General features: G+C 45.8%; 1 protein-coding gene across 1 annotated transcript; it reads left to right on the top strand.

The window, feature by feature from the left end:
* Positions 1–491: 491 nt before the first annotated feature.
* On the top strand, positions 492–26,940 carry PLEKHD1 (pleckstrin homology domain containing, family D (with coiled-coil domains) member 1). The gene is made up of 13 exons (XM_009868355.1): positions 492–640; positions 8,668–8,761; positions 9,674–9,763; positions 10,279–10,355; positions 14,893–14,984; positions 17,870–17,922; positions 19,249–19,343; positions 20,290–20,383; positions 21,698–21,876; positions 22,659–22,791; positions 23,980–24,124; positions 26,125–26,274; positions 26,772–26,940. The coding sequence occupies exons 1-13, from the start codon at positions 492–494 to the stop codon at positions 26,930–26,932; spliced, it is 1,512 nt and encodes a 503-aa protein (XP_009866657.1). The 3' UTR covers positions 26,933–26,940.
* Positions 26,941–27,855: the final 915 nt, after the last annotated feature.

Below are 27,855 nucleotides of genomic sequence, written 5' to 3'. Positions count from 1 at the left end.
GATTTTGGGAGTATGTGTCAGTTTAAGAGATGCCTGACAGTAAAACGTCCATCAAGTCCTGATTTCTGCCTGGGGTGCTGCAAAGTCAAGTGAAATAACCTTCCAAGCTGGCTCCGGTGCAGAGGTATTTTGGCTTATGTTATTTGCTGGGAGCTTGCTCTTTAATGAGCTCTTTTTTGCCTCTGTGTTCCTGATCTCTGGCTCTCTTCACTTTTTTTATTCTTTTTTTTTTTTTTCTCCTTGAGCTGGTTTATGTGCTGTCTGTAATGCATCAGGAAGCAATACGCAATGAGGAAATTCTCATCATCTGTGCATCAGGGAGAGAATTATTGACTGAGCGCTGAGCAATCAAGTTATTGATTCAAACCATAGCCTAGTCTCTCTGTCTGCCGCTTGGAGGGACTGGTTACGTCCTTCTGGTTCATTGCATTTAATCGGATTCCCTGGGCTGCCGCGCAGAGAGGGAAGAGTTCAACCCAAATCCCTCTATAATGTTCACTTCAAAATCCAGTTCCGTATCCCCTTCTCCGTCCATGGAGCAGGCAGATTCAGATGCTTTGGACATCAGCACCAAGGTGCAGCTGTACGGCGTGCTCTGGAAGAGACCCTTTGGGAGACAGTCAGCCAAATGGTCCAGGAGGTAAGCCACAGTCGCTGAGGGATGCTCAGGTGAAATACAAAGCCTAAGGGTGCTGGGGTAAGGCAGAGTTAGAGTGCTTGGGTCTTCAAGTGCAGCTAGCCAGGCAGAGACTGGGGATGAAACTTTGGGCATAGCTTCCCTGCTGTTCTGAGTCTGCTTTCCACACGTGGCACCCCATTGTGCTTTCTTCTTTATCTGCCCAGACCCCGTGCTTATGTGCACATTGGGGTAGGAATAGGGACTAGCTGCCTCCTCTGCATAATTATCTTGTGATCTGTTCATTAGCACTTGCTAGAACTCCTTGAGTCCTTAGGCTGAACTGACTGGGCATGTGTAGGGTCTGCAGGGGTTTGTGGAGCAGCACCCGTACTGCTGCTCTGCATGAAGGTGCTGGCGTGCTTGGAAAGGCAAATGCAGGCTCTCTTCCCTGATGGAGGGGAAGGTGGCTCTGAATTCAGTCCTGTCTGGGGCTAGGGAGTTGTAAGCTGCTGTCTGTTGTATATCAGCAGCCAGGAAGTTTGGAGCTTGAAAACAACTGCTGTCATCACCTTTTAGAAGGACAGAAGTATGTTCTGTGATACTGAAGCAATGGGTCAGCTGGAGGTGTAAAGTTGGTGTAGTTTCTTTATGTGAATCACTGAATCTCACAGGAGAGTTTTCCACTGGCTGTCAAATGATGAGACACGACTGTTTATGGAGGGGCACTTGCACAGAAACATGGTACAGCTCTTTCTCATTGCTCACTAGGGGCACATGATCCAATGGATTAAAGCCTTCCAGCATTCCTGGATGGCAGAATAATGTCACTGCTGATGGACATCATTGGCAAATGATTCAGTTAGAAGGCTAGCAGCTGAGAAACTTGCATTTTCACCCTACCACTGCCAGAGACATGATTTGTGACCCAGGATTTGTTGTTGTGAGCTACTGAAGGATGGCAATACTGACCCACCTTTGGTAGTTTGATATCGGCAGATGAAAAAGTCTGCCAAAAAAGCAAAGTAATGTTGTTTTCTCCTTCCACTGCCACTGGGAAAAGGCACAAATGAGTCACTAACAAAAGACAGCACAGGAAGCCTGAGCTGAAAAAGCAGTTCTGTAGCCTTTGTGCGTCTCAAGGCTTTTTGGAAGAATAAATTAACCTGCACGTGAGCAATGTCTGTTGGCTATCCCTGGTACTTACCTTTTGTGGGTACCTTTGTGCCGCAGTCTGCAGCGTAGATACAGCACATCAAATCCATTTCTAAACCCAGCTTTCCCAGTTGTGCTCTGTGTCATAATCACAGTGCTGCCCAGTCTAAACCTGTAAAGATGCTGTGGCCTGAAAAGTAGTTCAGCATTTCTTGGAAAGCACATTTGTATTTTTAGCCTGTGTGTCTTTGACCTGTGTGTAGGTTTTATTTTGTAATTCCCCCACTCTGAAAAAAAAATAGCCAGGAAAGAATTTGTGCTGATGCTCCCTACTCAGCTCCCAGACATTGATATTTAAATTAAATATGTCTGGAAACTAATGTGACTGTGTTACAGAAAAGAAGTGGACAGAATAATGAAGGGGAAGGAAACTTACTATCAAGAAGACATCCTTAAAAGGCTTTCTTCTTCCTAATCAAAATTTCTTGCAGGCAAATAGCCTATCTCTGCTCTCTCTGTCATTATTTATTTAGTGCTGTTCAATTCCTAGAAGTCACCCCCATCTTCAGCAAGTGGTAAATATTTTAGTGAGAGCAGGTGGGAAGAGATGGGGAGGGTAGCCCTGGGGCAGGGATGATTTGCAAAGCTCGCTGCCAGCACGACAGCTGGGGGTCCTGGGGGACCAGGGACAAATCAGTAGGAGATGAACATAGGGAATCTGTCGGGTTTGGAAGGATGTGGCTTCTGGAGTAAAAAGACTGGAAGAGGAGGAACAATAAGATTTTTTTTTTTTTTAATCTCAGGACAGATTTGCTTTAAATTAAAAAATCTTGCATGTTTTCTCTAAGCCAGTCATTACAGGGGGGATAAGGAACAATTAATCCATTCCTGCACTTACCCCTCATGTCCAGCAAGACACAGCTGGTCAAGTGCATTATTTTATGAAAAAGAGAAGATTTCTCACTCCAATTAAGAGAAAAAAATTACTATGGCTAGACACATTTGAGGATTTGATCTCTTAGCAATCTAGATTTTTGTCCTGGTATCTTGGATTACTAACATTTTATCTATTTGGTATTTACAGTAGTAGTATTCTGCATCCCAAGGGAAGTTTCTTTCCAAGCTACAGGAGATGAACCAGTATGTAACAGGAGGATTGACCACACCAGCAGTGCTGATGGGTCTGTGTTGAGATGTGTGACACTTACTGGCTTGATCTCATTCATTCGACTGTCAAGAGTGCTGCCAGAGACACTGAGAAGAAAAGCAAGTGTTTAAGGGAAGGATGGGGCCTGACTGGATAATCAATTGAGAAAAGAAGTCCAGGCACGGTGTCCAGTGCTTTGGTGATGGAAATCTCAAGTTTGGGGATTTCACAGCAGTGGAGTTTGAGCAAGAAGGAATAGCAGAGCCTTGTGCTCTGATGGCATGCATGAGGAGAACGAGACTTGGCATGAGGCAGTTTTCTGGAGCTTTTTGAGTCCTTTCCCTTGTCCCACACAAGGGTCTGTCCCACAGCACTGCTGTGCTGCGTTGAGTACTGACTGGCAGCAGGCTGGGTGCTGGTGGCACTGGACCAGTGTGGCTGTGTTCATCTGCCAGCACTGATGTCTGAGCGTGCTGCCAGCAGCAGCACCCTAGCTCCTATCTCTCCAAGAGACAGGAGCTATCTATCCCTAATGTAAGTTTTCTTTCCTTGTGAACTAATATCCTTCCAAGAGAGATGCAACCATCTTCAGAGTTCACTGCTGCTTTTGACCAGACTAATACTGGGTCACTGCTGGAGTGGCTGTGGGAAGTCATATTCTCAACTCTTGACTTATGGTCCTCCTCCTCCCACCAAACCACACTCCATTCTTCTTTCTAGCAAGCAGCTTTCTCTTCACCACTATGAAAGCTGCACTGGTAATGGCATCAGCCTGGTACGGAGTCTGGAATGAAACACCCAAGGTGGCACCTACCTGCCCTAGATGTGGCATAAATGTAGTTTTGCAGGTGACACATCCCTCTCTACTGTGAATAATCCCAGCCTCATAAGAAAATGTCAGGCTATAGGGTGACTGTCACCATTCAGGTGTGAGACTTTGGGACTAAGTGGGACAGTTCCAGGAGGGCATCTTCTCAGGGGTCAACCAGAGTCAGAAAAGCAAGGTGGAACATGAGGAACTGAAAAGAATAGAGAATGAAGCACACTTATACCTCTGAGTGAATCCATCAGAGATGCCAGGTCAGGGCTGGAAGGAGGGAAACAGCACAGTTAAGAGAGAAATGTTACCTTCTCTTGGACCAGTGCTGTCTGTGGCACTGCAAAGCATGCACGTAACCTCATTTTCTAGCAGAATGGTGACCAGTTGGATGTGGTCACAGCACAGATGGAAAGGATAATTGCTTAGGACTGTCTTCTGCTCTAGAAAACCCTGGAAAGTGTGTGTGTGAGCAGCAAGGGAGCAGTGGGAGCTGTGAGTCAAGCCAAGTATGTGCTTCCCTCTTGCCCTCATAAATGTCCCATTTGGCTGGTTGCTGTCAGGAAGCATCCACCTCTGCCCACTCCTTGCCCAGCCAGGTGCCAGGGCAGGAGGCAGGCAGAAAAGCCTGGAGCTGTCAGGAAAGGAAGAGCAAGGGACAGGTACCACGGTCTCTGAGCTGATGTGCTGATATTTTTCTTTTCCTGAGCTGTCCCATGGAGGGAGAACAGGGCTGATCTAGTAGCTGGGATTTGCTGCCTGTGCTCCTTGACTGGTGCCCAGAAAACCACCAATGGAAGGACAGACCAGTGAGACTGCCACAGGTTTATAATGCAAATACTTCACGTGGGCCACTGTCACTTCAAAAACTTTTACAAAGTTTAGCTAATTAATCTCGTTAGCCCTCTGTGACACAAAGAAAGCACTTTGTCCCCATAGATTGGGGTAGCTCTACTTGTCCAGTGTAGAGTTGTTGTGTCTAATCCTGGTAAATCATGTCTCTGGCTTTACATCCAAGTCACTTGGACTGTTCCTCTGCTATTCCAGTTTAATTACACCGTGGTTTCAGTAGTTTCGTAGTGCAGAATCTCACAACAAGGGATGAGTGACCCAAAGGAGTTGACTGTGCCTGAATGGCTCTTGTATGACCTGTGCTGCACTGTGGGACATGCAGGGTTGTACCAGGTCTTCTCAGTGCTGTCACCTCTGTTGCTGCTCTCAAGATCTTTTTGAATGCTTCTCTGATTTTAAATATTTTGGGGTTTGGTTCCTTATTTGTATTCAAAATACACTTCTGTCTTCCCAGCACTCTCCTTTCTTCTGCTGGCATGCTGTGCTTAATTCAGATGTGTTTGGTGTCTCGAGCTTCCCAGTCCCAGCCCTAATGGGATGTCTCTCCCCCTTTTCCCTTGGTCATCTTCTCCCTTTCTGCTCTTGCCTGGCTGCTGCTTTAGTCTTCAAATTACTCTCGAGTCTCCTAACTTCTTTTCCTCTACTCCTTTGCTTCATTCCTCTTGCCATCATGCTTCATTTAACTATCATTGTATTGTTGTGTGGAGACTTTGTCATGAAAATCAAAGATCAAGTGGTGATATTGGTTGTTTAGGTGCTGCCTTCCAGGCAAGGATAGATGAGGGAATATGATGTGAGCATTAATACATTATGCCTATAACCTAACCAGATCCTCAGTGTTTTTCCTTCATTAAGTACTCTGGAGTTTTGCTGCTATTATTTTGAAAACTCTTTATTTTGCACATTTTCATTCTGAATCCCCATATATTCTCTCCACATCTGTGAGGTCAGGGATCTAAAAGTTCATTAATCTGCCAGAGGCACATCAGTTCTCAGAGATCTGTGTTACGCTTTGTTCTTGGTTTTGTTTTTCACTGGAGCATAATCTATAATACAGGGATTATCAGGAGCACTGAGCAGACAAAAAGTATGTAACCAACTAAACCCTGGCTTCAACTGGGAGTTAGTGAATAAGCTTTCTCCGTTTCATGTGATGTGTTGTTTTTTACTCCTTAGTTTTGTATTTGTGCCCCATCTCTTATTCAGTCTGACCCATTGGACCAAGCACAGCCCATTGGCCAGGCAGAATTGTTCTTTGAAGCTGTTATTTCTGTATTTATTGTGCAGATGATGAAGTAACAAGCCTCTCTAAAAAATCAAGTGCTTGTTGAACTAAGCATTAAGGACATAAATTGAAGATGCAGCTAGTCATAAGAAAATTTTCTTATAGAGTTAACGATGAGAAGTGGAAGTTAAAATTAAACAGAGAGGCACAAAGCTGCTGCTCACAGAACTGATGCGGAGGGGAGGAACCAGAAACAAGCCCTCTCTGCTCTGTGGAGCTGTCTCTGATAACTGCCTTAGCCAGGATCAGCTCTGTGCCTGCTGCAGGTGCTGTGGCTGCCTTTGCTGTTAATTCAGATATATCTAAAAATGCCAATCCTTGTTTCACAAAGAGGTGAGACCTCAGCGAATCCACTCCATCCTTAATGTGTCCCACAGAGGTATCTAATGCTTCTGCTAAATGGGCCAGTGTCTCAAAATTGTGTGAGCAGTTCAGCTCCCAGCCTTCTCTGGGATGATCCTTCCCATCCCTGCCTACTGTCATGAGGAAACCATTCTGGTCCCTGGTCTGTGATGCTAGCAAGAGATTTAGGATGGAGATTTCCATCACAGGGAAAGCAAATTATGTCCCATGGACAGTCCATCTCCCTGTCCACCTGAGGTACCTCTTACAATCACAGTCAGTATGGACAGGCACCACCAGTGAGGTCACGCATTGCTTTCCCAGCTGAGGAGATGTTAGATGCAGCTCCTCTGGGAGGTGCACTGGGTGGGACATGAGCTCAGGCTGGAAGGGGGGTGGTCCTATGGGTGGAAGTTGAATAGTAATTGCTCCTACTTGGATAAGGACAGGCTGCACTGTGAATGAGCACCTTTTCGGTTCGCTACCGACTAAATGAGCTCAGTGCAGAAGAGTGATTTTTGCACAGAGTTGTGCTGTTCTGCTTAGAGAGATTGTGCCAGGCTGTGGTCAGGAACAAGAGGTGAGGTTGGGCAGTCAATCATGATGTTCCTGGAGGTTCCAATGAGAAGACAGAGTCCTGCTGAGGAAGCAAGTTGGCCTCTTCTCCCCACCTCTGATCTCAACAGATGAGTTGGCAAGGAGAAGAAAAAAATTGGGGGACAGTAGTTGCTGCTGATGTTTGTACGTTCAGAAGATTTCTGGATATACACATGCACATGTTCAATGACTGTCACTTGTAAGCATTTTGGAGGAGGCACACAGTAGGTTCACAGCTCAAGCTTACTGCAGAAGTTCAGCTTTGTTCTGTGGTTTTTGGTTCCTCTGTGAGCCCACGGCTTGTGTTTTGATGGCATGTGGCAATTTCACCTATGTTGCCAAAGCTGCATCAGAAGAGCAAGAGATAGGAGCTGGTGGAAGTGAAAAAGCTTTTCGCAATGATTATTATCATTATTAACGTTATCATTATCCACCAGCCTTGACTTCTTTCTTTAGCTTTAGGAACTAAACTGGTGACAAGTTGCTGTGCTCATCCGTACAGGAGGCAGTGCTTGGCTCCAAGCTCCTTCTCCTTCAGGAGAGGACCGGGCTGGGATGGGCAGATGGAGAGCCCTTGGCCTGTAGCCCAGCACTCATGGTGGCCTTAGGAGCGAGGCACAGGAATCCCCAGGCTGCACCACTGGAAAGCACTGCCCGGAGAAGTCTCTTCCCGATCCCTATCAGTGGAGGCTTTTCTGCTCAAGCAGGAGGGATTTCCTGGGGATGTTCTCGTTATTCACAGAAATGCCTTATGCTTTCTAGGTTCCTCATGAGTTCTTGTCCTCAGGACTGCATGAAAGTGAATTACACAGCAGTGTTTTGGGCATTCTTTATTAATTTTCACCTTATTTCCTTTCACTTTCTTTCCCAATCCCTCTTTTCTCGTATCAGAAAATATGTACAGAACAGTGCAACATGTTTCCTTTGTCATTTACTCACTTGGAACCTCCATACTGAACTCATCTCCATGTTTTTCATCTGCTCTTCAGCAGTTGTGATTGCTGCAGAGATTTAGACCAAATTTAAGCTAAGCCAGATAGCTCTTCGCGTGCACTATTGTCTGTAGGGTAAATGCAACCTCAATTTTTGAAGGAAAGAGGGACTCCCTCAGCAGTGTTCTGAACAGCCAAAAAAGCTAAAAGTGACACTCCTTTAATTGTGATTTTGAGGACATTCTCCAGTAAGTTAGAGGCTTGGTTTCCAGAAGCTATGATATTTTGTGGCTACTGTACCGTGTTCATCAGAGCATACCTAAGGCTAACTGAGCAGAACAAGGGACATTTTAAAGTGACGCATATAAGAAAAAAAAATCAATTTCCTTTGTATTTACAAAGGTCAATTACAGGACGCTTTGCTTGGAGCTCTGCTTAAAATTATCTCTAAAATTTATTTCTACTCCCAACTGCTCTTGTGGCCAATCTTTTGCCTGGAGAACTGCTTGGGGATGCTCACCTGTGACTCTCCCTGCCACAAAACTCAGTGTTGCGGTGGAAACTCTTCCCTTCTGGCTGATGCCATGACAGAAGGAAAGAGGGTGAGAGGTTTTTGATTGCAAAAAGAAGCCTGTAGTTGCTCTTAGTCCATATGAGAGAGACCCTTAAAAAAAGGATTGGCTCCCTTCCAACAGGTTCAATACAATACAGGGGCTAAATAGAGCGGATACAGGTTAAGATGCCAAAAAGGTTTTGGCTATGCACCTGTCTCAGACACAGATTGACGTCCCCTTCCCCTGTGAGTAAATGGTGCTATGGTTTGCCTTCAGTGCTTGAAGCTGCTTGAGTTAGGTGGAGATTTTCTTGTGCTGTGATCCATGACTTTTGTCCTTGAAGAATTTATTTCCTTTCTCTGTTTCAAAGGTTCTTCATCATTAAGGAAAGTTTCCTGCTCTACTATGCTGAGAGTGAGAAGAAGAGTTTTGAAAGCAATAAATACTTCAATATCCACCCCAAGGTGAGCAGCATTTGCATGGGAGAGAGGGCTTTCCTGTTTCTAGCTTCTCCCACCCTCCATGGGCCCAGCAAGTGAAGAAGAGGTAAGCCACAAATTTCTCACAGATCCAGGGAAACCTTTAAAAAAGCAAGAATTGTGTCAGTACCTCTTCGGGCTCCTGAATGATTCAGCAGATAAACGACCTCAATATTTTTTTAGCTGATAGCAGGTGTATTCCCTTGTTTTCATGATCTCCTAATCAACTATCTTGGGGCTATGGGAATTCTGTTGGCAAAGCCAGTGGTGAGGCTAACAGCTTTGGCTGCTGCTTGTTCCTAACCTGTACTTGCACTTGTAAGTGGTCACAGCCAGCTCCTGCTGACCCATGTGTCCTCAGCCCTGAGAAGCAGCCTCTGGAGCTCTCACAGGGTGGATTCTGTGCTCTGAGTCTGCTTTTATCCACTGTAGTCACCAGAGGCTGATGAACCACATGAGCTTCCGAAGGTGCTGATTTCACCTGGCCTAGTTAGGGGCAGCAGGGCACATGTGGGGTGTTGACCTGCTGGTGGTGACTGTAATGGATGCACATGGTTCTCTCATGGAACCACACTGTGAATCTGCAACATCTGCCCGTGTCGGAACATCACCTCCTCCTTAATGAAAGAGCTCTGACTTCCATGTTTGAGCTAGCAGCCTTCCCTTCAAGCTGAATGCAGGAGAGCCACCTTTAGCCCCTTTCAGATACCACCTGGGGGTCTCCTGGTCATGGTGGGAGTCCCCCTGCTTTTCAGGAATTGCGTGTATTGCCCCTCCTGGGATAGCCAAGGCTGGGCAGGTGCCCACAAGTGACTGAGGGTGAAAGTTCAGCTCCTGGTTAGTTAATAGTTGTACTTGATTTTGCTGACTGATTAGAGCACTCTGGTTTATCCCCAGGGTGTCATACCCCTGGGAGGTTGCATCGTGGAGCCCAAAGAAGAGCTCAACATGCCTTATGCCATAAAGATCTCTCATGAAGACTTCCATGTAAGTAGACTTCTTTTCTCCTCAAAAAAGCCAAAACATTTTATTGCTGATGAGCAGAGCTGGATTGGCAGTTTTCCCCACCCCACCAAAGTACTCCTGTCCGCTCCGGGCAGACGATCCTAAGAGAGAGGGTGGTGTAGCATCCCAGGTTCCCTTAAGGCTTTGCTGTTGCTCCCATTTGGACAACCAACAAAGAAACTTGCTCTTTCTGACAGCAGGTCAGTTATGACACTAGCAGACCAGTAGAGAGATACTCAAGAGCCCTAGAGCTCATGTTGCCCTATCATTTTATTCCTGCTATGACCGCTTGCTGTGGGCATCTCTTTCCAGTGTGTGGTTGGCCTGGGTCACATTTGTTCCCACGTGATGCTTTCTGCAGCAGTGGAAGCCTGTGGTGGGCTCTCTTCCCACCACAGCTGTGCTGGCTGGCTGCAGTTTATGCCCTGAGTGCACGGAGGTGGATAAGGCACCAGCCTCTCTAATGCAGGTTTTTTTTTCCCCCTCCGCTCTTCTAGGGTAACATTGTTCTAGCAGCTGAATCAGAGTTTGAGCAGGCTCAGTGGCTGGAGATGCTACAGGAGTCTGGAAAAGTGTAAGCTTCTTTCTATTCCTTGTTCTTGATCTGTTCTGTAGATTTATAAAGAGGAAGAAGCCTGACTAGAAAGGACTGTGGGGAGGCAGACAAGCTCCCGAAGACTAATGAGACCTTCACTTGCCTCCCAGACCCATCTTTTTGCTTAAATGAGAATGCTCTAAAAATGACCCGAAGCTTCCCACCCTGTTGTGAGGTGTGGTGTACAGGGTGACCCTTTGCTAGCAATCCCAGGCTGTCATCTGTCAAATGCTGATACACCAAGTGGCATCTGCTATATAATTCATTTTCACATGGTCCTGAGGACAAGAACTCATGAGGAATCTAGAAAGGATAAGGATCTGGCTATCCCTTCTGCCCAGATCCTCAGGCACTCAGGCCACACAGAGGCAGGATTTGGCCTCTAAATGCAGCTTAATTCTGAAGTGTGGAGGCAGGTTAAATCCCAGGGGAGGAGGTGTTAGCAAAGCATTTCCATCCCACCTGCAGAGGCAAGAGGGTTTGATTGCTCTGTGTGTACAATATGGACTGTGAACTCCATATTGTTCACCAGAACGCTGGAGAGATCTGCAGTTTGTTGACACCAGCTCTGCGATCCCTCAGCCCCCAGGAATCAAGAGAGTACAATGAGTAGCTGTCCTGCAAAAACAGAGGAGGCTCGTTCTAAATCTCAGTGGATGCAGGCACCTAAACAGGGGTTTGACTTTCCCAGCCAAGTGGAAACTTCCAGGGTCTGCAGAGCAGAGCCCACTATTCAGTTGTGAGGCTTGAATCAATGAGCGTTTTGCTCTGCCCTTCCTGGCTGTGTTACAATGTGTGTATGTGGTCTTTTGTAACCATAGGGACAAAAGCTGCTCTTTCAGGCAAATTTAACTTGTAATACCAGTGTGTGTGTGCATGTGTGCATGGTAAAACCAGATTCACAGTTAATTCCAATGTTGCGAGGCTTAAAATGCTTGTTTGTAATTAATGGGGAACACAGCATTACGGTGGATCAGCCCAAGACAAGCTCAGCTCTGCTGCAGTGAGCCTGGCTTTGGTGTTGGAGCAAGCTCTTACCTCCGTGGTACTGTATGAAGCGCAGCGCAAAGCTGTCCGTTACAAAGGGTGCACACTACAGCTTCGTGGGAGCACAAGCCCTGTGGGACACTAGACCCAGGGCAGAGCATAGGATCTTGTGCGTGAGTAGGCTTAGCCACTGGAGAGGAGGAGGAACCCAGATTTAGCCCTTGAGGAATTCAGAGGGGTTTTTTCAGTAGGTCTGCACTTGCCTTCACCGATATTAAACTTAACTATTGCTGATGGTAACTATTTGGGGCCAAATTCATCTTTCAGGTACGTATGGGAAGGAAGGAAGATGGCTGCACAGCTCGAGGGGTTCTCACAAGCAAATTCCTGTGTGGCTGCTTACTTCACAGAGCCAGCCTGTTCTCTAGGCTTTGCTTCAATATTCCAGCACTAGTGTTTAAGCCAGGAGCTAGGTAGTGACTGCTATCGTAAAGCAAGCTACCTGCACGGAGATGAAGATGTGCCTGAGACACCCTCTCCCCTCCTCTCCCCTCTCTGCTTTTGTTCTTGCATGGGAGGAGAGCGATGCAGCTTCAATGCTGGGCTGATCAGTGCTGGTGATAGCCTGCGTGTGAGGAAAAGAACAGATTATGTGATTTATGTTGGCAGGGTCAGGTTGGAAGCTAAGCAGCAGCCAGAAAGGCACAGCGTGGGCCAGTAAATTGATCTGCAGTGAACAGGAAAACTAAAAGGACACAGCTGAAATCTTCTAGGCAACCTGTTTTAGTGCCCTGCTGTTCCTAGATGGAGATTGCACAGCTGACGGCACTGCAGCATTGTGATCATCCTACAGCCTCCCTCGTTATTTAAAACCAACCAAAGAAAAACCCCACCTCAACATCCTCAAAAGCACCCAGCTCCATAGACTGAGATTTTGTTAAATAGAGGAAAGAGGAAAAAATGAACCCATAATGGGAAGCCTCCTCTATCCTTTGTTTCTATTTTTTTCTGCTGCCTCTTTACACCTAGGGCTCTGTGTGTGTGTGTGTCTGTGCCTGCACAACTGCTCGTTACCTCCACCTTCACGGTCTGCTCAGCGATGCCTCCACCTCTTCCTTCCTTTTTAAGCTTCCTGGCTTGATATGGAAACCACTTAGCACAGAGGCGAGCCGATGCTCTCTCCACCTTTCCAGCGTGCTGTGGCTTGGACATATCCCACTTGCCAAGTCTTGAAAGCTTTTTGGAAATGCACAAAGCCCCTACTCTCAGCTGGCCAGGACCAGTCTCTCTTCCTGCCCAGAGAGGCTTTTCCTGCTGCTGGTGTGGGAAGGGGGCACACGTACACTCACTATCTCCATAGCAGCATTCCCTGCATTGGTTAAAAATAGACATGGTGGGCAATGGGAAGAAAAAACAGGTAACATAACGCATACATCCTGTGGACCATGAAGCGTGCTAAAAATTGGTTACTGAGAAAGGTAAAATGCAGGTAGAGCTAGAGAGAAGATCTCAGTACTGCAAAAGGACTGGAAAAGATATCTGAGCTGTACTAGAGATATTATACTGCTTTGGGTTTTGTTGTTTTGGTTTTTTTTTTAAAAGGAGTATATTACAAGGACATTTTCTACTTGTCTTGAGAGCCTTCCTGACCCTGTGCTTTCCAGCACTTTAAGCAATGTGGCTTTTTCTGATGAAAGCTCATTTGGTAAGAAGTACAAAATAACAAAAGCACTTGCTCTCCCCGCAGCTGAAGCTGTAGCCTGTACCTGCCCGCTGCTGCGGTTACACACCAGCACTCGTTCCGGCACATGAAAGGAATAAAAGCTCAAACGCGACACAGTGATACAGGTGCATCTTCTAAGTTATACAGCAGTGGGTGTAGTAACCTTTGAGTTACAGACAGAGAAACAGCTTGTTAGGCTGGGGAAGGGAGAGAGCAGTGACAAAAAGTGTATCTAACGAACAGACACCTTAAAGGCTGCAGCTGTTTTGAAACCTTCCAAGTAATCAAACAATGAACTCTGCTGTGTGTGTCCCCCCTCCGTGAGCTGTTTGCAGTTGGTTTCTTTGGGATCAGATTCATCCTGAATCAGAGGATATTACTGGAAAAACACATTTGCTCTCATATGTTCTCACTCAAGATGAAGATGTCTACCTGTGGGCAAAGCATTACCTTTTTAATTAGCGTACTAATTTCCTCTGCAGTTTAGAAATAGCCTAGGTGCTCATTAGCTGAAAAGAAACCTATTTGTCTGCAAAGAGCACAAGGCAGTGCTTGGGCTGCTGGAGCTGTGAGCTGCCTGGTCCCTGGGGTGCTGTCTGGTTAACATATTTGTAAGAGATGAAGTACAGGTTGCCTTGAAATTGTTTTATAAGAGGTTGCCAACTCAACAGTTTCTGAAAAGCTACCATTTCAAATGGCTCCTAGAGAGGCCTGGTACAGGAAAGCTTACAGATATTTAATATTAATAAGCTCACTTAACAAAGATGGAAGAATTTTGAGGCAGCAATTGCTGTTCCTGTATGTGCATCTATATAAATAGATTTGGATTCATTTTACATATGGATTTTATGTACTTTATGTGTGTAGATGTGGTGTTGTTTTTTTTTTTTTCTAATGGAACAGGAACAGAAGTGAGCAGCAAACTCTATTTCTGGTTCTGGTTTTGATTTGTGTGTCCTTAGTATTTAATATCTGTATTAAAGCCCACCCTGTCCATCAGCCTAGTCAGTAACAGGCATCTGCTCCACAGGCCTTTTTTGCAGTTTAGTTTCATAATGTGTTCAAGAGACCTTGAAATCCTCTGGCCAATGGTCCTGCAATAACACAAAGTCCCCTTTGAATATGCCTGCTTCCTTTAACTTTCCCTACTTGCCAGCATCTTGTCTGGCTTTTATCTCTGGTGCTTTGTTGTTTTTTGCAGGGAGAGGCACTTAATTCACAGTGTAGGGCCAGACACCAAATCCCAGTGGCTTACAGGTTTAGCAGAGGAGGGATTGATTGGTTCCAGGAGATATGATGGATACCATAAAGGCCAAAGAAAGAAGGCTGTGGGAAGGAGTCAGTAAAGGGATAAAGTTTGAAGGAGAAGAGTAGCTTTAGCAGCAAAATATTCGAAGGCTGCAGAAGCGATGTTGCTGACAGATGGGAAGTTAGTTGAGTTAAAGGCTAAAATCTGGTTCTAAAGTCTGTTGGGATCCACTTGATGGGTTCCAGATACAAGCTGTTGCAGCTGGAGGCTGTGCATGTGCTGAGTTGGTCTGGAGAGCCCTTAAGACTAAGCTCATTGTAGGAATCTCCAAAACACTTGAAAAAACATTTGAGTAACATATAGCTCCTGTATTTAAAAAAAAATTACTGAATGCTAGGAAAACTTCTCCAATTAATTTGTGGCCTAAAAATTAGAGAATCGCTGTTCCAATTGTTGTGAGTCTGTGTGTTTGGATTCTGTGGCAGATTGCTCCCTTGTCTTGCTCTATGGGGCCTTTGGCTTTCTTACATTGTCTGCTTTGTGTCTACTCTTGCTAGGACCTGGAAGAATGCCCAGCTGGGAGAAGCCATGATTGAGAGCTTGGAAGCCCAAGGATTACAGCTGGCAAAGGAGAAACAGGAGTATTTAGGTAGGAAACTCTTACTTGCAAAAGTCGTAAAGCCCAAAATAATAATTTTGCTTTTCTGGAGTTGTCAGTATGGTCAAGCCAAGCAGCTACAGGCTTTTACTGTTGACTTCTACTGGATGAAACTTTGAGTAGATAGCAGCTGGTTTTGAAGGGGATCAAAATGTCAAAATGTTAAGGTAGGATCTGGACATCTGTGAGGAATGTGAAAGGAGGATCGTGCTTTGACTGTTTTTTGCCCCTAAGGAGTCTTGATGTGCTGATTTCAGCTGCTCACCAGGGAAACAGCCAATACTTTTGTCTCCCTGAATCACACAGAATTGGTATTTCTGAGACTGATCACAACTTTCCATGCCTGAGTTTTCCTCCTCTAGCTGGTTATTTTGGTCTTACTCTGTATTTGCTCACACTGTTCTTATTGGAAGTGGGAGAATTTATATGGGCTTGTTTAAGGTGTCTGATAGAATTATTTAGTTTGGAAAAGACCTTTAAGATCATTGGGCTGAACTGTTAACTTAGCACTGCCAGGTCCACCACTAAGCCATGTCCCTGAGCACCTCATCTATACGTCTTTTAAATAAATACCTCCAGGGATGGTGACTCAACTGCTTCCCTGGGCAGCCTGTTCCAGTGCTTAACAACCCTTTTGGTGAGAAAATTTTCCCTATTATCCAATCTAAACCTCCCCGGGCACAACTTGAGCCCATTTCCTCTTGTCCTGTCTAATGGCAGTGGCTAATTCGTCATTGGTTCCTCTGTGGGCAATGGAGAGAGAGCAGTTGCTCCAAATAAGCATAAAATAATTCATGTTGAAAGAGACTTCTGGACTCTGACTGCTCTGGGAGGCCCAGCCATCTCTTCCCCGCATTGCCTATAGCAAGAGCCAAGGGAAAGTAGCGTTTTTAACCCAGATGCCTCCTGAATCAGAGCATTCCCCAAAGTGTGAGAGTCCTTCTGACCCAGGGGCTGGTGGTCGTGTGTGTGAGCCCAGTGACCTGTCTGGACCGTCGTTGTGGTTTAAACAAGCAAGCAGTGACTTTGGATGTTTCAGGTTGGTGATGACTTTGGCAGGGGCTTGTGGTATATGCTCCTAATTATTATAACTGGAGGAATCTTGAAGAGCCTTTTGCATTTCTGCATCTGTACTGGTCAAGTGTGATCTCAGTATATGATATCACATGTAACAGCGGTCACAATTCAAGTATCAAGGTGTGTTTGTTCTGGCCATCTAAGCTCCATTCACATGTGAGCTGGTGGATGGGCTTGTATGTGAGGCAGGAGGAAGAGTTGTTCCACATCTGGCAAAGAGAGAAGAGGGAGTGCTGAGAAGAGGAGTTAGAGAGGCAGGGTGAAAATCAGAAACAGGAAAGTTTTGTCAAAACATTATTTGCAACCGCTAGAGCCGACTTAAGAGACTAAAGAGGGCTACAGTATGATAACCTCCTGTGGCAAACAGGAGATATTTGGAATATAAAATATATATTTCACTGGGTTCTTTGGTCCATGACCAGAACATTCAGAGCTGGTCAATTATCACAGTTGGTTACTTTCTTTTGACAGCAGTTGTCTATTTATTCCTTTATAACTGCCTAGGCTTCTGCCTCATTAGCCTTAGTTCCAGTGATCTGTGTCCATCCTGCAGTTAAGTGCTGAGGTCAGGCACTGCTCCCAGTAGAAGGTCGAGGCTCTCTGGAGGAGGCAAACACTGCTCTGGGGAATTCTCTGAATCCTGCCTTGGGAGTTACTTTCCACCTGCCCCTCACCCAGCTGGGATGAGGCAGGGACTTTGCAGAAGCCCACCAAGCCCTTGGGGGCTTGCCCCCACCAGGGAGGGGAAGAAGAAGGAAGGTGGGAGAGCCTCTGTCTAGTTGCAGTGAAGCTGTGCTGGGTCCTGGTGAGGAGGAAGAGTGGGAAGGAAAGGCAGCAGTGGTGGTCAGCAGAGCTTCGGTAATAAAACATGATTGCTCTGGCATCCGGAGCCCTGCTGTAGGCAGGAGGTAGAGGTCTGCATTCCTCCTAGTAGTAGTAATCCTGCCAGCAGTAGTAATCCCGTCAGGTATAAAGGAAACCAATAGCATTCTCCTTGCCCAATATAGGGAAAATTTAATCATCACATGCCACAGGTAATCTGCCCCTGCTCACACAGCAGCTGGGTGGCGGAGCTGAGAGCTGAACCCTGGGCTTAACTGTGAGGGATGTCTTTCTGTCTGGTGTCCTGCAAGCAGGACCACGAGCTGCCTAAGGCAGAGCCTCTGTTTAAGGTTAGAGCATGGCACAAGGTATGGATCAGAGCAGAGTCTTTGGTGGGCAAGCATCCTTCTTGGCAGAAAAGAGCAGCTGATGTTGAGGAGAACTATCCTTGACACCTGTGGCTGAGTTAGGGGGTTGATTTCTGGGCTTGGCTGGGGCATCCTGAGGTGAGAAGAGGGAGCTGGTGGTGATGCTCCAGGGGGCCGAAGGCAGGCAGGGATGGGGTGCTGGGCTGTGGGAGGAGAACTGACTGCTGCTCCGCTGTGTGCAACCCTGTGCACCTGCTTCACCTGCCGGCACCTTGGCTTCCTCCTGTGTGAAGCAGAGGTAAGAATATTTTTCTGACTTGGATGAAGGACAGCAAAGGTTAGTTTGTTATTGCTTTTTAAGAATACTGAGAGGAAATCATAGAAAGGAGTACATAGCAATATGGTTTAGTTTAAGTTATTTGGCAGGAGGGAAATTGCAGAATGTCCCATTAATGTCATCTCAGCCTTTGGATCCTCCCAGATAGATACCCATAGAGCAATAGGGAACACTGCATTTTCAACCTGCAAACAGTGTTTTATGCTCATAAATATCCCCAGGATATAAATTGCTTTTTTCTGCATTTGACCTTTGTGTGTGTGTGTTTGCAGATAAGCTAATGGAAGAAACAGAAGAGTTGTGTCTGCAGAGGGAGCAAAAAGAGGTGAGTGTTCATCACAAGCCAATTTCCTTCAACTTCTGTGTGGCAGGACTGGGAGGATGGGAGTTGTTGCTTTGAAGGCATATCAGAGTTCAGGAAGGGAGGCTGAGGAGCCAGAAGAGTCTCCACCCAATCCCTGGGCCCTGTGGATGAAGGAAAGAACAAGAGCCATTCCATGGGATGGATCCTGGAGGCATATTCTTGCTCCTCTTCCCAGACACTCTCCATGCAGTGTGCTTGTGACTATATCTCCAGGAGGACAATCAGATTAAACTCACATTCACTTGGTTGAATTATACACTTGTTATTTGGCAGATTCAAGAAGCCCTTGGCAATCAACTTGTCTGTCTCCACAGTTAGAAAGCAAATAAACAGACCTGATATTGTTCTAGTATAGAGATACTGTTGTGACAAACAAGGAGTAGCAAAAAGCAATGTGATTTGTTCTTTGCACAGAGATGGAGAGAACAATAAATGTTGCATTAGGGAAAATTCAAGAGAGCATTCCCTTGGATGTGACTATTATACCTTAATTTATCAAGTTTATTGTTGTTTTCAGTACTTAAAGGGGACCTAAGAAATATGGGGACAATCTTTTTAGCAAGATCTGTTGGGATAGGTTAAGGGCTAATGGTTTTAAACTAGAAGAGAGCAGATTCAGACTAGCTACAAAGCAGAAATTTTTTATGATGAGGGTGGTGAAACATTGGGACAAGTTGGCCAGAGAAGGTGGTAGAAGTCTGATCCGTGGAAATGGTCAAGGTCAAGTTGGACAGGGCTCTGAGCAACCTGATGTAGTTGAAGATATCCCTGCTCAACCCCCCCTGTAGGGGGGTTGGACTAGATGATCTTTAAAGGTTCCTTCCATCCCAAAGACATTCTATGATTCCTGTCCCAGCCGGGATGTGAAGCAAGGCTGAACTAGTAGAAATAGCACACTTCAGGCACAACAGTACTGGGGATGTCACAGTCTGTCTGGGCTTTCTGTACCTGCACGTGTGGGTGCCTGGCATTGGTAGGTGCATGTTGAGTCCAGCTTTCCCAGGGAGTTTGCACCTTCTGTATATGTGGAACAGAACAGATCTGTGCAGGGAGCATCTCTGGGATTTCCAGGTGCGTCGTAACCTGGCAGGGATTTCTGGATGTCTGGAAATTCTCAACTAACCTTCAATCCCTTGTAATTACCCGTGGACAAAAGCGTGGTGAAATTGGATAACTTGTGGCTCTGCACAGCTCAGGTGGAAAATCCCAGGCATTGTTAACAGGGAAGACTTTCCTAACTGTAATTGTGTCAGCAAAGTACGTATCTGTCTTCTTTTTTTGGTCCAGGAACTTGAGCGTCTGAACCAGGTCCTGGAAGCAGAGAAGCACCAGTTTGAAGAGGTGGTGCGGGAGCTGCGGCTGGAGCAGGAACAGATCAGGCGGTAAGAGAGCAGGGCAGGAATGGGACAGGAAGTTGCACACTGGGCAGAAATGCTGCTGCAGCGGTGAAGCAAAACAGTTCATAAAATCCACCTATTTTGTGCATGTAGGACGGAGATACATGCTGTATTTATCAAAGCAGAAAGGGCTGAGATCTGTTTGCCTGCATTGGCTACCACTTGTGTGACCAGTGGAATACAACTTACTTTCATTTCATGTTCACAGCTCCAGCAACTTCATTTTCAAAGGGCTGGGACATGAGCAAACCCCAGATTAGTTGGGGTAGCATGGCAATAGACAGATGAGAAAGGATTTCAGAGAGGCAGTTAGTTTGACTGACCAGTGTGGGCTCCAGACACCTGACTCTGGTTTCCCACCATCAGCTGAATGATGCTGGGTGGATGATGAAGTTGCCTCACCAAGAATAATCTTGTCATTTAAACAGTTACACTATGCAAAATATGAACAGCAAATGTATTGAGAAAAGGAAGAATCCAAGTGCTTTTCTCTGAGCGTTGAAAGAGCATGTTTTGGCATTGCCCTCTTTTTTTTTTTCCTTTTTTTTTTCCTTTTTTCTTCCTAAATAATATCTCAGAAAAGCCACTGTGATTTTGCAAACTGTTTTGGTTCTCATAGACCTACATCTGTTTAGATATGACTCTGCCTTATTGGAGCTCTTCCAGTTGCAACTGTGACCCAGTCCTTGCTAGAAAAGGCCATGAAGAGCTGGTTTTGGTTTGATGATTAGGAGACACAGTAGAATTCCTGGACACCTGTAGTATGTTCAACATGTCATGGTTCCTGACAAGCTCCAAATTCTCCAGGACTGCTTGTACCAACAACCATTCATATGTCCTGCACTAAGAGATCCACAGTCTGAGCATGGCCAGTGTTCCCATGCAATAGCTATCACCTTTTTTCTATTTCTTTTTTTTTAATCTTCTTTAGGGAGCTGGAGCTCACAGCCCGCTCGCTTAAAGGAGTGGAGGAAGAAAAGAAAGAGTTGCGAAGCTTGACACAGTCCTTACAGAAAACCCTAGAGGTGAGTGACCATTTCTGCCCTCTGAGTGACAGCATTTTGGGAATGATCCATGAGAAGTGACCAGGGCTGAAAGCAATGCCATCCTGTGGAGTAAATCCACTAGTGCCAGAGTTAAGTCCTGTGTGGATGAACAGGTTTGTTTTGGTAGCTGATATAAAGGTCAAAATCCCCTGCAGAAAAAGACTAGAAGTGACATGGAGCACAGCAGAACCGAACTTCTCTCAGCAGGACCAAGTGGTGGAATGTAGGACAATAACCATAAGTTGCAATTTGTGAAGCTCAGGTTGAACACTGGGGAGAGACTTTTCCCCAGACAGGCAGGCAGGCAATGGGAGAGCCTGCGGCACATCCTTCTTGGAAGGTTTTCACAACTAGACTGTAGAAAGCCACAGCCAACCATAGCTTGCTCTGTTGATAGACCAGCTCTGAACAGAAACCTGAACTAGAGCCTACCAGAGGGTCCCTTCCAGCCAGCATGGCTGTCAGTCTGTGATAGCTTCCTACTTTATATTTTTTTAATTTTTTTTTTAACTGCAACTCCCTAGGTCCTGGTGGAAATTGGAGCAGTGCAGAGGCATTCCTTGTTCACAGATGGGAGTGTGTTTCCTAGGGAATTGTGTATCACATGGGAATTTAGGAAACAGAATGAGCACTGATGTATGAAACCCTTTCCTTTCTTGCTACCACTCTTGTGTAATGGAGGAAAGTTGCTTTTCTAGCTGTATATTGTTTGAAGTTTCCACACAGCTGGCCTTCTGATGCCTCAATGTCATCCTTAATGCTCGTGTCAGATCCTGCAAGTTTGTCCAAAAAAAATCTGTCACTGACGTTCCTTTGAGCTTTTCTCCTTGCTCACAGTTATGGGTATGAAAAGAGACCTGGAAAGCTAGGGAAAGCCAACCAGACCAAACACTTCACAGGGAAACAGTGTGATAAGTCCTATTGCCCCACAGTCAGAAGTACCACAGAGAGTACACTTCTAATTCACACTGAGGACGAAGGTGAGGAGGGAAGGCAGGGAAGCTGCCTGCAGCTGTGATGCACTAGGGAAGCACAAGGTTCCAGTCCCTGGGCTGGGTCCTTGCTAGCATATCAGGCCAAAAGAGCCTGCAGGTTCTCACCCCCTTGCATAGTGAAGGCTTGCTCCTCGTAAGACAGGTACAAAATGAAAACCAGATTTTTATTCCTTTTTTTTTTAACCTGAATGAGGCGTGTGGATGTCAGGATGGAGGGACTCAATGGGGAGGAACAGACAGGAACAGGAGTGGAAACATTAGGCTTGGCTGATACTGACAGTCTCTGCCCTTCTTCAAGGAGCTCTCCCTGGAAAAGCAGCAAATGCTGGAGATGCTGGAAGAAAATGAGAGTCAGCTCCCACCTCCAGCCAGCCCCAGCAAGGAGCAAAGCCCCATCTGGGGGCTGCACTGCAGCCTGCAACAGATTGAAGAGAAGATGCAGCAACTTCTGGAGGAGAAACTCGTGGCAGAGAAGAGGTGAAGTGGGGGCAGAGGCTCTTACAGTGGTGCCAGAGGCAGGGATGTGGGACAAGATACGTTCCAGGGTGAAGAGGGTGGTGGGAAAAGAGGTAGTTGTCCCCCTCACAGATAGGAGGCAATCAGAAAGGGCATGGCTAAATATTTCCAGGATTAATATCAGGATTGCCTCAAGACTCTTCACTTGTTATTCTGAGACTGGCTGAAAGGGAAGATCCTTTATAATTTTCATTCTTGGGTGCAGTAAAGGCAAGAGGACACTTCTGCCCTGCTTGCCCTTAGTGGAACCAAATGACATGACTCTGCTGACTTCCTTTTTGGTTGCCAACACAAGTCCGGAAGCTTGTCTGGTTCCCATGGCAGGAGTTCAGGTTATAAACCCTCCAGAGAGGACAGAGTGAGATGGGGCAGCTGAACTCCTTGCTGCCACTTCAGCCTGCTCCTTTCAAATCAGGACTTGGGCAGCGTGAATCCATTTGTTGTTCGTGGACCTGTACATAAGAATTGATTGGTGCTCCTGCACCTTGCCTGGAGGTAGAGAATGTTCCATTTAAGAACTGTCCACCTCACTTTCTCCAGCAATGCTTGTGTTACTGAAGTGAAACACAGAGAGTACTCCTGTTGGAGCCTCTTTTCTCAGGGCAGCCAGGTATTTTTTATATACATAACATCTTATATATATATACATAAACAACGCCCCAACATGATACTGAGCCCCTTCCCTCCTGTGAGCTGTGCTGGGGTGGGAATTGTCATCTTCCTTTGCTTGTGCTGTGTTGCAGAATGAAGGAGAATGAGGAGCGGTCCCGAGCACTGGAGGAGGAGCGGGAGTTTTACTCTTCCCAGGCGCAAGCGCTGCAGAACTCGCTCGCGGAGCTCACAGCGGAGAAGCAGCAAACGGAGAGGGACCTCAAGGTATCCCCTGCATATGTCACATATTGCTGTCCCTGGGCCCAGAGTTCTCTCGTTTTCACTTTCGGTTCATCCCCTATCAAGGGAGAGACTCGTCTTTATTCTATTTTCGTTTTGTGGTCTCAAATCTTCTTTTGCTGTGCTTCATGTCGTGGAAACACCTGAAGCTGCTGTGTTGTACTTGTGTAGCACTACTGTTTATTTTCTCATTCTGAGGCCTGATTAAGCCATTCAGTAAAAGTCTTTTCAATTACTATTGTGAAAGCATCATCTAAAGATGGAATGAAGGGAAAAAAAGTAAAAGAGGAAAGTAGACACAAGGATAAAGATTATTTTTCAAAGAAATGCTAATATGGACATTGAAGAACTGAGCAGAAATCATCCCTCATCTCTTGCACTCAGAGAATCAATCTTAAGGTTTGTAAATCTTCAGGATCCTCTGCATAAGCTTGCGTTCAAAAGCAGAGGAATGCAGGTGAGGTCCCAGACCTCCTTTGTTATCCCTGTAATGGAAGATACCTTAATCTATGCAGAGGCAACTAGACAAAGTAAGCTATTTTATTTTAATCTAAATAATGTAAAGGTTATGCTCTTTATTGGCTATTTGAAACTCAACTTCCTTCTACAAATATTTTGTCCAAAACCACACCAATTTTCCTCTTTTCTGCACCTCCAAGATTTTCTTATCCTGTAACCTTCCACTTTGCCAAACTAAAGCTAAGTTGACCGAAGCTGTATTATTCTCATTTGTTAAGCTGCTACTGATATTATCCTTTAATTCTAACTTCTGATTTGTTTCTGAAGCTAAGTACTGTACACCCCTTTATGGGATTTTACTGCCTTTATCTCAAGCTGGAAAGATGTCCTCCTATTCCTGCTCAGCTGCAAGTACTCGCATAAGCACAAATTCACATGTTGAAATGCCATAGTTAATACAATAAGAGGAAAGCTGTGAGAATGAAAGTCAGTGTAAAGGAGAATTACTAAAATAATCTGGACTTCAAATTCAGATTTTGCCTGAAGACCTGAAGGACAACTTTTACATTGTCTTACAATATTTCTGTTGGTTTTTTTCTTACTGTCGTCATTTCATTTTCATCTGTTTGGTGGGTCCCTTGCAGATCTTACAACTTATCAGGATGGTTATTGAAATGCAAGCTGTTTTTCAGCAACCCTTACTCTCTTCCTTAGGCTGAGGTGAAGGTGCGCATGGATCTGGAGAGGAGACTGAGAGAAGCTGAGGAAGCATTGCAGAGCTTGGAGCAAGGCTTAAACTCTCTGGATTGCAACAAGGAGAAAGAGGAGAAGATGAAAGCAGATGTCAGTAACTTGAAGAGTAAGTTGGTCACCCATCCTCTCTATTGATGAGAAAGCTCTGAGAAAGGAAATATTTCTACCCATCTTCTCAGACTCAAAAAGAAGTTCCCAAATTAGCAAAGCTGCACATAGTGTGCTCTCCCAAATCCTTGTATCTCAACCACACCTCCCTTTTGAGGAGCCAGGAGATGTTATGCAGGTACTTGGTGGTTTACCCTCAAATGAGGGCAAAATTATCCCAGCCTTCCCTCTTGGGTGGAAGACAAACCTGGGGCAGAGATGAGAAAACGCCTCCTAAAACGTCAAACAGGAAAGCTGTGCCAGAGCTGTAAAGACTGACTAGGTTTGAGTTATAAAGAGTCATCTGATTCTGCTCAAAATAATCTTTTCTCAGCCTTGATTATGAGAACATCAGCAGTTTGAGGAGGACCGTGGTTGCTGTAGCAACGTGCTGGTAGGTGACCCAGCAGGTGAAGTTTGGATTCATATTTAGAGCTGGATCACTGCATCAGCCCAGCACTGCTCAGATGAGACAACTGCAGTCCACAGTGCAGGTGTAAGGTTTGGGTTCCTCACAGCTTATCCCTGCTTCTCTGTCTTTTTTTTTTTAATTATTTTTAAATTTTGGGTAAGATGGGGCATTACCCTAGTGTCTGGCCTGAGGCAGGTTTGGAAATTGACATTAGCAGCTTCAACTGGGTGAAGTCTTGCTTGTTTTCCATCCTCAAATATAGCATAGGGGGAAGCTGGTAGGAGGATGCTGTATCTGTGCAGTTAAGGCTTCAGTTCAGTGAAAGGTGGATATATTGGGCCAATAGAGAAAAGTCAAAAAGTCCTGTGGCATTCTGAGCCCTGTTACATATATAAGTATAAATACATGTATAAACATTTTTCATATATATGTATATTTATAATTCCTATATAAAAATATATGTAAATAAAATAAGTATTATTCAGTAGTTTCTACATCAGATGTCTAAACTGAGACAAAAGGCCTGGATTCTGAACTTCATCCCACTGGCTCAGACCCATAGTAAGAAAACAGAGCAAAAGTAGATGTGTTGAGCTCAGCATTCAGCTTAAGCTGAGCTACCTGCACAGAGCAGAAGTAACTTCTTAAATGCCACTAAATGCCTCTTGATATTCCTTTCCAGTCTTAGCTTTTGGGGGGGATGTTTTCTTCAGAAGGGTAAAAACGTACTGATGAGCAAAACACCAGAGAAATTGAGGGACCAACAATGTTTCCTTTAATGTCAGTCCCAACACCGACTGCCTCAGTGCTTCCAAGTGGTTCCTGCAGCTCTGCCCTGCCCTTCCATGTAAGAGTTGGGGTGCATTTGCATGTGAGCCCTCTGACCAGCAAGGGCTGGCAACAGGCAGGAGGGCACCACAACTGGAATGGCAGAAGATATGCTGGTTAAGAGGGAAAATGGACCAGAAAAAGCAGCTTGTGTGGCAGATCAGGACAAAATAAAGTTGTCAGAATTTGGACATGGGGCTTTGATCAGAGCCTGTAATGTAGGTATGCATGTGTAAGTATTTGCTATGCTATTAAAAAAATCCCTGGCCATGTGTGACCTTGGGGGTGTGTGCTCGTGCCGATGTTGCCAACACCTCCCTTTCGCAGTTAGATTTAGTTTTAGAAGTCCTTCAAAGAAAGTGTGATGACCAAGGCTTCAGACCCTTCTGTTGCAAGAGGTAAGAGGTTTTATCACAGTATCAAAGGCTTGCAGCAGTTGATTCTTGAGCATTTGTGGGAATGATTGGTGGGGAATGGGTGGTTGCAGTTCCTTCTGTAATTTCAGTATGCATTTTTTGGGAACTGGAGGTTTTTTGTCACTTTGAACTTGTTCATTCCTGTGATATTCTGGAGCTTCATGGATTGTTGTTCATGAAGATCCAGGGAGGTGCTGAATGTCATTTCCTGGCTCAGCCCATCAGTGAGTGCAGTCCCTTGTGACTGGTTCATAGCTTGAAGTGTGTCTCACATCACTGCTCACAGTGGTGTCTTCTCCTCAGAGTTCTTTGAAGAGTGCATCCGCAACGCCGAGCTGGAGGCCAAGATGCCTGTGATTATGAAGAACTCTGTGTACATCCACAAGGCTGCCACGCGTCGCATAAAAAGCTGCCGCTTCCACCGCCGGAGAGCCAGTGTTTCGTGGAATGACTGTAGGTATCGGGCAGCTTCTTACTCTATGTCCTGTGGGAGCAGATACGTGCAGATGGGGCTGGCAGAGCAGTAAGGTCCACAAATGTGGTTCATATTTCATGTTCCCCAGTAGTAGAATGGAGGTACAGAGAAACTTGGAGCTTCCTTACCCAGAAAGCAGCCACCGAGTCTGAGCACTGGTTGCCTGTCTCTGAGTTGGGTTGGAAGGGACACCTGGATATTGTCCATTCCAGTGCTCAGAGTGGCTACCTGCAAGGTTAGATCAGGTTCTACGTAGAGCCCTAAATCTATTGTAAGAAAGAGAAGTGTGTTTCCACACTGTCATCGTTTTCCTCCTCTGAAAATAGGAGTTAAGCTGTTAGAGTGCAACGGTTGGCTCATCCCTCGTCAGGCTCTGTTGTGTTGATCGCGTGGCTCGTGTGCTCTAGAGAAGCTTTGTCTTCATTATGTGTCCCTGATGGAGAGTGCTGACCTTTCTGTGCTACTCTTGTTTCAGTGAAGCAGTCTCAGTCCTTCGTCTTCTCACAAGCAGAAGCTGAAAACATCGAGGAGCTGAAAGAAGCAGCCAAAAGACTGAGCCGGGACCAGCACTTCAGGGAAACTCTCTACCAAATCATGAGGTCACAGAAGGATTCTGCTTTGGGGGATGAAAAGTGACTCTTGTTGGGTGGAGGCCTCCGATCTCAACTTGCCATCCAGCTCTGCAGAAGTTATGCCATCTGGTACTAGGGTCAGAAGGGAGATTTGCCCTTTGAGGGGGGAAAGCAGGGGAAAGTTGTGTGTAGGCAATTCCCTCAGTTAGTGGCTTTGCTTTATTTTGGATGCTCCCCATAGCCTGACAGGTCTTCTCTGCTGATTGCTCCAGAGCAGTTTGCTGCAGCTGCTTACATTAAGGCACGTTTTGCCAAGATACTGTGGTCAGTGTTTAAGCAAACCACAAACTGTAGCTTAGGAAGTGCCTCTTCTTTCCTGTCTGGTCTGTCTGCCAAAAACAAGTGCTTCTAAGAATGCCCTTTATCAGCCTGTGCTCCAGCCAGTGTAACCTCCCCAGCTGGACACAGTTTAACCTGTTCTGCCTGATGCCTTCTAGGAAATGGTTAGCTGCACGTCCCCAGTCAATCAGTGCTTTGGTGGGGCACATTCCCCTGGTGCATTTCTGAAGAACACAGCAATCCCAGCCTCCCAAGCACAGGCAAAGATATCAAACACAGGGCAGCCTCTTGGTACTACATGTTTCAAGCAAATGGTAGCAACATGAAGTGAAGACAACCTGAGGATGCTGCAGATTTGGCTCCAAGGAAGATCATGTGCAGAGAAGAGCTCATAGGTAACTCGGTGGCACCAATACAAGCTGGAGGGAGGGTTGCATTGTACTGTCTGTGGGCAGAACATCCTGGGGCCACCTTTGCACTTTTTTTTTTGCATTAGGACATCTGACTGTGTCACTAGCAGAAGGAGGAGTGGAGCTATGTGCGGCGTAAGGTGTTATCTATAGGCAGATTCAATGTGGAGGAGGGTTTGACTTGGCTCTGAGGACTTGCTCGTCACCTCTGTAAAACAGACTGGAGGGCAGGTGGGTG

This window comes from Apaloderma vittatum, unplaced genomic scaffold (genome assembly GCF_000703405.1).
Source record: "Apaloderma vittatum isolate BGI_N311 unplaced genomic scaffold, ASM70340v1 scaffold16464, whole genome shotgun sequence".
NCBI lineage: Eukaryota > Metazoa > Chordata > Aves > Trogoniformes > Trogonidae > Apaloderma > Apaloderma vittatum.
The sequence above is the reverse complement of the archived record's forward strand: the minus strand, read 5'-3'. Positions and strand labels throughout refer to the sequence as shown.